Source organism: Piliocolobus tephrosceles, chromosome 8 (genome assembly GCF_002776525.5).
Source record: "Piliocolobus tephrosceles isolate RC106 chromosome 8, ASM277652v3, whole genome shotgun sequence".
Lineage (NCBI taxonomy): Eukaryota > Metazoa > Chordata > Mammalia > Primates > Cercopithecidae > Piliocolobus > Piliocolobus tephrosceles.
Genome location: NC_045441.1, coordinates 4,654,669 through 4,665,402, shown reverse-complemented (window position 1 = coordinate 4,665,402; position 10,734 = coordinate 4,654,669). Strand labels below are relative to the sequence as shown.

Below are 10,734 nucleotides of genomic sequence, written 5' to 3'. Positions count from 1 at the left end.
CTGCATTCGGCATTAAAACAACGTTGAACCCGCGTGGAGGAAGCGTTACGTGGACGCTGCATTCGGCATTAAAACAACGTTGAACCCGTATGAAGGAGTGTGGGGACATTGTATTTGGCATTAAACGTAATCTAGAGATGATTGAAGGTGTGCAGGAAGATGTATGTGGGTTGTGTGCAAACACTATGCCTTTTTTTTTTATCAGAGACTTGAGCATTTGAGGATTTTATCAGAGACTTGAGCATTTGAGGATTTTGGTATCCTGGAGGGAGTGGATTCCTGGAACCAAACTCCACAGAAATCAAGAGATTACTGTATTTAAGTTTGACAGTGGTTTGTTTTATAGAAAAAAGTAGAAAATGTGGCGAGCGCTGGGGAGGGGAATGGGGTGATCGACTCGAAGTTCCCGAAAAGAAGCAGCACTGAACAGAGTCATGAATTCGGAGAGCCCCTCACTCAAGGCAGCCTGCACACAAACCCCTCAGGACAGAGTCCCCAGCACCCAGGCCATGGGCCAGTACCTGTCCGGGTCCTGTTAGGAACCAGGCTGCACAGCAGGAGGTGAGAAGTGGGCGAGTGGAGCTTCATCTGTGTTTACAGCTGCTCCCCATTGCTCACGTTACCACCTGAACTCTGCCTCCCGTCAGATCAGCGGCGGCATTAGATTCTCATAGGAGCCCAAATCCTATTGTGAACTGTGCATGTGAGGGACCGAGGCTGACGATCCTTATGAAACTCTAACGCCTGATGATCTGTCACTGTTTCCCATTGTCCCCAGATGGGACGGTCTAGTTGCAAGAAAACAAGCTCAGGCTCCCACTGATTCTGCATAATGATGAGTTGTAGAATTATGATGTTACAATGTAGTCATCATAGAAATAACGTGTACAATAAACGTAACAGACATGAATCATCCCGAAACCATCCCAGCCCCAGTCCATGGAAAATTGTCTTCCATGAAACCAGGCCCTGGTGCCAAAAAAGTTGGGGACCGCTGCCTCAGAACACCGGAGACCTGGCGCTAAGGGTGGCCTCGCACCCAGCCTGGGAAGGAAGCGCTAGAACCACCTCAAAATTACCTTTTGTGAAGCATGTTTAAGATCCTCAGAAAGCTAAAAGAGTAACATCCACTAAAAAACAAGTTGAGAAACAAGAAGACAAGCAGGAATAAAGAAAAGACGGAAACGGGAACGATCACTGGGAAGTCCGGAGCAACACGGGATGGCGTGCTGGCGCTACTTTCAGGAAAGGAGTTACCCAGCGAGGGAGGAAGGGGGGGTGGGGTGGGCGGGAAGCAGCCCCTCCGGCTTTCCTGATTATCTCTGCTTTGTGTGAGTATCTATACTTTGTGTGTTTATTGCCAGAAATGTTTAGCAGTTTTTAAAAGATGCTTCTTACTGATTCCTGGAAATGAACGGAGACATCAGAACTTCACACTCTGTGCTTTGGGTCAACTCTAGACTGAATGTGGCTGAAAACAGAGTTAGTGAAGTGAAAGCCAGGAATGTGGAGTTCCCTGAGGTCACGGGACGGAGAGGGGTGCAGGGCCTGGAGCGGGCGGGGGACACAGACTGGAGAGGGGCGCTGACTGGGCTGAGAGGCTCCCGGGCTTTTCTGAATCCCAGGAGAAGAGAATGGAGGAGAGATGGTGCCTCAGAGTCTTCCAGAACTGGAGACAGACGTGAATTTTCAGATTCACAGTATATACGGCGCTGGGCAGAGAAACTGCCTCCTGCTGAACTCTGAGGTCCGGGTGCCTTTCTCACTCATTCTTTCACCTTTGCTTTTCTGTGTTTATTCTTGTAGTAATAAACATCCTGTTCCCGCTGACTCTGGAACAAGTTCAACCCGTGCGATTTGTTGGGAGTTCACTCACTTTTTAAAACAGGAGCCAGCGGAAAGGCCGCACGCATTTGGGTGTCTGAGCGCGTTTGGGCGTCTGGGCCGCAGCCTCCTGTGTGGTTATTCTCACTACAAAATGTTCCTTGAGAGGCTCCTTGCCCATTAGTGCCAGCTCTGGGCTTCCCAGGGTGAAGCGTTGGACGAATCATGGCCTCCTTGGCGGGGAAGGGAAGGATGTCCTGAGTTGGGAGCATAGGCAACCAGGCCTCCCGGAACAGGCAGACACAAACGCAAACAGCAGACAGGCCAGTGTGAGCCGATTCTGTCTGGCTTAGTCGTGCATGAAAGGAGCACTAAACTGGTACAAAAGTGGACCTGCAGGCCGTCCAGGGAGTGACCATCGTAAAAACACAATAGCCAATGCCACTCTGCAATTCCACAGTCGGCCGCGCCAGCAGGAGGCCTTGGAGGATCCTGTCCGTGCCCATAGACGTTTGCTAGTGGGCCAACCTTGGGTGAGTTGATCATCTGACTCCGTCCTTCCTCCTGAGACACGTGCAGCGAGAGCACCTGCCGTGCAGCTAGATCACCCGCCCTGCAGCGAGATCACCCGCCGTGCAGTGAGATCACCCGCTGTGCAGCGAGGGCAGCCACCGTGCAGTGAGCATACTCGCTGTGCAGGGCTGCTTCAGGGTTTAGCACCATGATGCCTGGATGCTGTCCACAGCTTCCTCCTTGGTCCTGTGTTTGGTGGCTGGAAGGACCAGCACCCTCAGGGCCCAGCACCCTCAGGGAAGCACCTGGGCATCTCCCAGGAGTTAACCCGCTGGGTCCCACTTGTCTCAAAGCCTGGCTTGGTGCGACGGCCTGAACTTTGGATGTTTTTCATGCCTTTCGTTACGCAGGAACCGCTTGCTGAGGGTGGATCATGCCCTCCGCATTGCAAAAGCAGCAGAGACCCAGCCCACCCTCGCGTTTGCAGCGGGAAGATGGGCCTCATGCCAGGCACAGGCAGCTGCCCCTTGCGGCGTCAGGAAGATGGGCCTCCGGATGGTTTTGCGACTCGTTCGTCTGCAAATCTCCGAATGATGCACAGAAGGGGGTGCCAGAGATTTTTTTAAGATGATGTGAAAAAAGCATAAATTTGATAAAAATTATATCCATTAATTTCATAAGTTTCTACCCATCAGGAAGGATCATCCTCCTCTTTTCAGCAGCAGAAGACTGACCACAGTAGGGGGTTGTCTGTCAGTGAGTCCTCAGCTCTGGTGGGAGGGCAGGGTCGGAGCTGGGGAGGGCGGCCAGCTCAGGGATCTGAGCATCTGGGAGCAGGAGATGGAGGCCAGGTGAGCACACAGCTGCGGGGAGGTGGAGGCCAGGTGAGCACACAGCTATAGCTACAGCTACAGCGGGGCTCGGGTCTGCTGTGCCCACAGGGCAGGTTATTGCAGGGGCCACAGCAGGGCTTGGGCCGCCTCCGCTCTGTTGGCTGGAGTTCAGGGGTCCCAGGGCGCCAGGAGCACCTTGCATGTGGCTCGAGATGCACGGAGTCTCCAGTGAGGTGTGGGTTTCCTAGGACCCCAGGGCAGGTGCCTCACAGGAGTGCGAACTAAACGCCTTTGTGGACGTTCAGACGTGAAATGTCTGCTCTAGACTCACACACCTCACTCTCTCCTTCCAGAACTCTTAAAACGCCTAGACGACGTTTCCAACGACGTGAGGATGGCAGCCGCCTCCACCTTGGTCACCTGGCTGCAGTGTGTTAAGGGTGCTGAGGGAAAGTCCTACTATCAGAGCAGTGTCCAGTACCTGTACCGAGAGCTGCTGGTTCACCTTGACGATCCAGAGAAGGCCATCCAGGATGCGATTTTAGGTGAGACTCCGAAGGCTTGGCCTTCGTTCTGATGCGTGCTTTCAGCACCTGCCACGGGCCTCTGTAGCTGAGCCGTGTGACCGGCCACGGGGCCTTGGGGCACAGGAGGGGCCTCAGGTCCAGCCTGGCACACTCTTGAGTTCTTGGCAACCCCTGAGAGCAGCTGTCTTTGTGGTGATAGCCGCTGACATTTCCTCTAACAGAAATCAAAATTGAAAGCATTCTAGAATATTTGTTAATTGTTTAAAATAACAAAGTAAGTCCAGTATATATTGACACAGATGACTTGTGTTTTTGAAAAGTATTTTCCGAAACAAAGTCATCTGCAAGAACAATTTTTGCAAATGTCTTAAACGTGTAGCTTGATGGAAGACAGTGGACTTTCGCATCTTCCATACCGTCAGTCATGATGTGTATGGCTCTGGTTGAAATACGTGGAAAATAAGCTGACCTCGCCTGTGGCTTCAGGTGTAGTTGGACAAGAGAAGAGTATTTTAGTAGCCTTTTCAGATAGGCATGGGCCTTATTCGATACCACGCCAACAGCGACATGGACCGCCCCTTGAAGGTCACTTAGCTTGGGCCCTGAGGCCACACCACAGAGCCTTCCACGCTCAGTGTGTTAAAATCTGCTGGTCCATCTCGCACTTGGAATGTAATGATTTGCTTTTTTTGTTTGTTTGGTTTGGTTTGTTTTGTTTTGCTTGTGGTGGTGAATATAATGACTTTGCTTTTTTTAAAATAAAATGTGTATTTTTAATTTTTGTGGGTACACAGTAGGTGTCTATAAGGCATGTGTGGTACTGTGATACAGGCATGCAGTGTGTGCAATCACATGGGGGAAATGGGGTCCCCATCACTTCAAACACCCTTTGTGTTACAAATAATTCAATGATACTTTTCGTTATGTTTAAATGTGTGATAAATTATCGTTGACCATAGTCACCCTGTTGTGCTATAAAATACTAGCTCTTACTCATTCTGTTTTTGTACCCATTAACCATTCCCACCTCTCCCCCGGCCCCATTCCCCTTCGGAGCCTCTGGGAACCATCCTTCTGCTCTATCTCCATGAGTTCAATTACTTTTTATTTTTAGCTCCCACAAATGAGAAGGTGCGGAATTTGTCCTTCTACGCCTGACTTATTTCAGTTAACATAGCAACCTCCACTTCCCTCCCTGTTGTTCCAGTGACTGGATCTCATTTCTTTTATGGCTGAATAATATTCCACTGTGTGTGCGCCACGTCTTCCTTCTCCATTCATCTGTCCGTGGACGGCCCGGCTGCTTCCAAACCTTGGCTGCGGGGAAGTGGGGCAGTCAGCATGCGCGTGCAGGTCTCCCTCCATAGGCTGATTTCCTCTCTTTTGGGTATATGCCCGGGAGTGGGATTGCTGGACCCTATGGGGCTCTATTTTTAGTTTTTTGAGGGCCCTCCAGACTGTTCTCCATAGCAGTACTAATTTACATTCCCACCAACAGCAGGAGAGGGTTCCCTTTTCTCCACATCCTCGCCAGGACTTGTTTCTGCCTGTCTTTTGGATAGAAGCCATTTTAACTGGGGTGAGAGGATGTCTCCCTGTAGTTTTTCTCTGAGTTTCTCTGAGGAGCAGTGGTGTTGGGCACTTTTTCAGATGCCTGTTTGTCATTTCCATGCTAACTTGTGAGAAATGTCTATTCAGGTCTTTCACCCATTTTTAATTGGATTATTAGATTTTCTCCTGTTGAGCCTGAACTCCTTATATATTCCAGTGATTAAGCCTTGTCAGGCGGCAGTTCGGAGACGCGGTCTCCCATCCCGTACCCGCGGGCTGCCCCTACACTCCGCTCATTGTTCCCTTTGCTGTGAGGAAGCTTGGGGCCTCAGTGTGCTGGCTTTGCCTTTTGACCTCATTTGGAAAATACTACGTGGACCTTGCGGCTGCGTCCCATTTCCTGGCGTGGCCACGTCCCGTTACGCGATGTCGGAGCTTCCGGGCGTGGCTACGTCCTGTTACGCCATGTCGCTCTTCCTGGCGTGGCCACGTCCCCTTATGCGATGTCGGATCTTCCTGGTGTGGCCACTTCCGTTTCCTGGTGTGGCTACGTCCCCTTACGCAATGTCGGATCTTCTGGGCGTGGCTACGTCCCCTTACACAATGTCGGATCTTCCTGGCGTGGCCACTTCCCATTTCCTGACGTGGCTACGTCCCATTACGCGATGCCGGATCTTCCTGGTGTGGCCACTTCCCATTTCCTGGCGTGGCTACGTCCCGTTACGCGATGTCGGATCTTCCTGGCGTGGCCACGTCCCCTTACGTGATGTCGGATCTTCCTGGCATGGTCACTTCCCATTTCCTGGCGTGGCTACGTTCCGTCAGGCATCGTCAGAAAGTCGGACCTTCATGGGGTGGCCACGTCTAGTCCTGCAGCCTCAGAAACTCGGATCTTCCAGACGTGACTGCGTCTGGTTATGCGACGTCAGAAACTCTCCTGAGTCGGCACCAGTCTCAGAAGAGTCCAGCCTTGTGGCGGCAGGGACAAGCTTTGGATAATTCTGATTTTTGTGTGAAAGCTTGACTTGTATTCTCGGCCACAAACCCTGTCGGTTGTCGTGGGAGTGAGGGACTCCCGCCGTGCTCTGACCGATCCGTGTCCGCACAGCTAGCGTGGGTGCACTGCCCGTCCGTCCGCCATTCTTCCTAGGAAAAGCAGCTCGGCTGTACGATCCTGGTTCTCGGTGTGAAGTGGGGCACCTGGTGCCCACTCGCGGGTGGAAGCCGTGTGCGTGAGGGCGAGTGTGGCGGGGGGGTGCAGGCCGGGCGTGCTCTGCGTGTGACCACGAACCTGGCTTTTACTCACCCCCTGAAGGGTCCTGGGGACCCCGAGGGCCTTGGAGCGCATGGAGGGCCTCCCCCAGCGTGCATCCGCCTGGCACCAAGCTCCCTGTAAGCAGCCCACCCTACCCCTTCTCGAGGCCCAGGGCAGGCAGCCGCAGCCATCCACCTGCCTGCACCTCTGAGCAGTGCCAGGCACAGCTGGCCACGCGCCCTCCACTGCTGCGGGATGCTCCTGCTCAGCCTCCTGGTCTTTCCTTCGCCCATGTGGGCCTCCTCACTGCTCTTCTGCTGTGTCTGCACGGCTCCCTCAGAGCTCTTCTGGCCTCCAGACCGCGCTCCACGCCATCCTCCACACCACCCTGCCCTCAGCTCCACACATGAGTGCAGCTGCCTAGTGCCGAACCCTGGGCTGCTACCCCCCTCCCCGACTCTGCCTGCCAGTTCCCCCCACCCTCAGTGGCTCAGTGGCCATCTGTCCTCAAGACTGAAGGCAAAGACCTTGGGGTCCTCCTGGACCCTCTCCTAGACTCCTAGCAGAATCTAATAGGCTCCCCACCCACTGCAGCAACCTCCCCATCCCCTTCCTGCCTCAGCTAGACATGCCCGACCCTTGCTGGCCCTCACCCCTGCAGCTCCCACTGCCCCCATCACACACACTACCACGAGCCCCGACACATCTGCCTTCCTGGTTTTCATCATCGGCCACTGCTTCGTGATGAGCCCTCCATAAGCGTGGGCTCACTTCCGGCTGTGTCCGTGGTGCCTGGCCTGTGGGAGGTTTGCAGTCACTGCAGCAGGTGAATTGGCATCAGCAAATTGGATAAGAAAGTCATCTATTTTTCCGAGCCTGTTTGTTTGCTCCTGCGAGACCTGTTTCTGAGGCCAAAAATGCCACCTGAAGACTCTGCAGGACATCATTTCATGGTCTACCAACAACTGTCAGGAGGCGATTTTAAGTTCTTTGTATCCACGTTGTGACTGCCGTGCACCCACCCAGCAGCATCAGGCTCCTCATATTCACGTAGTGACCACCGTGCAGCGTCAGGTCACTTGTCTCCACGTCGTGACTCAGGTCATTCGTATCCATGTTATGACTGCTGTCCACTCGTCCAGAGTGTCAGGTCGCTCGTATCCACGTTATGACTGCCGTGCACGTGGCCAGCAGCGTCAGGTGGCTCGTATCCGCGTTATGACTGCTGGGCAGCCATCCAGCAGGATCAGGTCATTCGTATCCACATTGTGACTACTGTGTACCCCCCCCCAACAATGTCAGGTCATTTGAAAATGCTTTTACAGATGCCTGGACTTTAATACGAAGCCGATTTGCACGAGAAGTAAGATTGGTTTCATGTTTATTTCTGGCATGTTCACAGTGTTTTGCTGTTTTACAGAGGTCCTCAAAGAGGGCAGTGGGCTGTTCCCAGATCTCCTGGTGAGGGAGACGGAGGCCGTCATCCACAAGCACCGCTCGGCCACCTACTGCGAGCAGCTCCTGCAGCATGTGCAGGCCGTGCCAGCCACGCAGTGATCACGCCAGCACGAGCCACAGCACACCCACATCCCCACCTGAGCCGGAGTTTGTGGTCTTTAAATCGCATAAACAAGGTACCTCTGTGCCAGCAGTGAGACGGTGACAGCAAGAACATACTCCTCGGGACAACTGCCCGCTCCTCCCCTGGAATAACAGCTTCTGAGTGGATTCTGAATTTTATGTGATTGGTTCGGTTCAGCGAGCGGTCTCCCAAACTTCTACAGCTGATGTGAAATTAAAAGTAAATCACAGCTGCTCATCATCTTAGTTTTTATGCCTCACATGTGCAGCTGGGTGCATGGATCATCAGTTCCATCCTGCTTAGATGCCCACCAAGAAAGTTTTTACCTATTTAACAAAAAAGAAAAAAGCCAAAGTGATTATAAAGAAATCTCTTTTTGGGTTCTGTCTCCTGAAATTTAATATCCTCGTGAACAGACTAAAAGGAATTTGGAATCTTAACAACTTCACGAATTTCTCCTGTTTTAAATATACTGGGACTTTAAAGGTTATGTATTATCCAGTCGCCATATATTTTAAGTCAGTAATGCTAAAAGTGTTGAAAACAGAATATTTCATCAGATCTAATTTTGGTTGCCCCTATAGGTAGCAAGAAAGTAAAATCGTATTTCCCTCTCGCACATTCTACACCCAAGTGCCTAAAAGATCTCATTGTAAGTGGGTATTGTTACCGTAAGCCATTGTGTTGACACAAGGGGGAAATGCTGTGTCTATTTTTCAACAAATATTAATATTTATACTTTCATGTTTGAAAATTTAATTAAACATATTTGTTATAATGATTGTGTATGCCTGACTTTGTGGGTTGGTAACTAACCGACATGTCAGGCAGGGATCCCAGGCTCGAGAATTCTAGGGTTCCTCTGAGGGGCATCCTAGTGCCCCCTCTGGACACCAGGGGGCAGGAGCTCCCAACACATTAAGGCGACACCCCGGTAAGGAGGGCCCCAAAGGACTCACCTGGAGAGGGGCTGGGGCGTCAGGGTAGGGGCAGGCCAGCCTTGGGGGTGTCTGGGTAGGGGGAGGCCAGCCTTGGGGGTGTCTGGGTAGGGGGAGGTCAGCCTTGGGGGGTGTCAGGGTGCAGGGAGGTCAACCTTGGGGGGTGTCTGGGTTGGTGGGGGGAGGTCAGCCGTGGGGATAGCTGGAGTGTCTGGGTTGGGAGGTCAGCATGTGCGGCTGAGCCTGCCCCATGGACTCACATCCTTTCCCTAGACACCCTCGCTGCCCTCTGGTCCCCTTCAGAGTTGCGCCATCATGCCTGCTCCCTGCGCCAGCTTTTTTTTTTTTTTTTTTTTGGGAGGGGGGCTCGCCTTTTCGCCCCGGCGGGGGTGCGGTGGCCGGATCTCAGCTCACTACAAGCTCCGCCTCCCGGGTTCACGCCATTCTCCTGCCTCAGCCTCCCGAGTAGTTGGGACTACAGGCGCCCGCCACCTCGCCCGGCTAGTTTTTTGTATTTTTTAGTAGAGACGGGGTTTCACCGTGTTAGCCAGGATGGTCTCGATCTCCTGACCTCGTGATCCGCCCGTCTCGGCCTCCCAAAGTGCTGGGATTACAGGTTTGAGCCACCGTGCCCGGCCCCCTGCGCCAGCTTCTGTAACTGGTGGCCACAGAGATTCAGGGGCCCTCAGGGGTGGTCCCCCACCTCTTCCTTGTCTGCCCTTTGACCTCGGTGGCGCGTGCCATGTCCTTGAAGGGCCCTTGAGAGCCCCTGGGTTGGTGGTCCTCAGTGGCAACGGAGCCAGTGGCAGCAGCCTCACCTGTAAGCTTGTTAGAAATGCACATTTCAGGGCCTCAGGCCAGACCTACTGAGGCAGAGATGGGTGGGCCGCCGTCGGCCCTGCAGGTGATTCTGAGGCTGTTGACTGGGAGGTCCCCCACCTGTGCACCATGCAGCTCCCATCCAGCACGAGCCTCTGTCGTCTTTGTCAAAAGAACCAGAAATGAATGGCAGGGAGCTTGCCCGAGAGGATACACGTGTGAGGGGCCGCTCGACCCCTCGGACGCAGGTGCACCAACCCCTGGGCCGTCCCTCGCCCTGCATGCTGGGGCCACAGCATAGGAAGAGACATCAGCACTCGCTGATCCATCTCTACACATCTATAAAGGGAGCTCCCAGGGACCCGGCACGTCCACAGGTGCGTGTGTTAAGAGAAAGATGGAAACCCAGCCTACAAAGGTTCACAGACACCCAAGAGGCATTACGTCCCTCTCCACTTAATTCTTTGAAATTTTTATAGGCCGGGTGCAGTGGCTCACGTCTGTAAAATCCAGCACTTTAGGATGCTGAGTGGGGAGGATCACTTGAGCCCAGGAGTTCAAGACCAGCCTGGGGAACATAGGGAGACCCCCGTCTCTACCAAAATTTTTTTTTTTTTTTTTTGAGACGGAGTCTTGCTTTGTTGCCCAGGCTAGAGTGCAGTGGCGCGATCTCGGCTCACTGCAAGCTCCACCTCCCGGGTTCACACCATTGTCCTGCCTCAGCCTCCAAGTAGCTGGGACTACAGGCACCCGCTGCCACGCCCGGCTAATTTTTTGTATTTTAGTAGAGACGGGGTTTCACCATGTTAGCCAGGATGGTCTCGATCTCCTGACCTCGTGATCCGCCTGCCTCGGCCTCCCAAAGTGCTGGGATTACAGGCATGAGCCACCG

At 53.1% G+C, this 10,734-nt stretch overlaps 1 protein-coding gene across 3 annotated transcripts in view; it reads left to right on the top strand.

Annotated features, from left to right (window-relative positions):
* DNAAF5 (dynein axonemal assembly factor 5) overlaps nucleotides 1–8,859 on the top strand; it is a 56,618-nt gene extending 47,759 nt beyond the window's left edge. Inside the window, exons 12-13 of one of the 3 annotated variants that reach the window (XR_004229072.1) lie at nucleotides 1,807–2,357; nucleotides 2,748–3,517. Coding sequence is in view for 2 of the 3 variants with exons in the window: in XM_026449036.2 (XP_026304821.1) it covers nucleotides 3,524–3,715; nucleotides 7,924–8,060 (329 nt within the window). In the remaining variant the exon portion in view is untranslated. The other 2 variants (XM_026449036.2, XM_031935978.1) reach the window with 2 other exon arrangements.
* The last annotated feature ends 1,875 nt before the right edge of the window (nucleotides 8,860–10,734 follow it).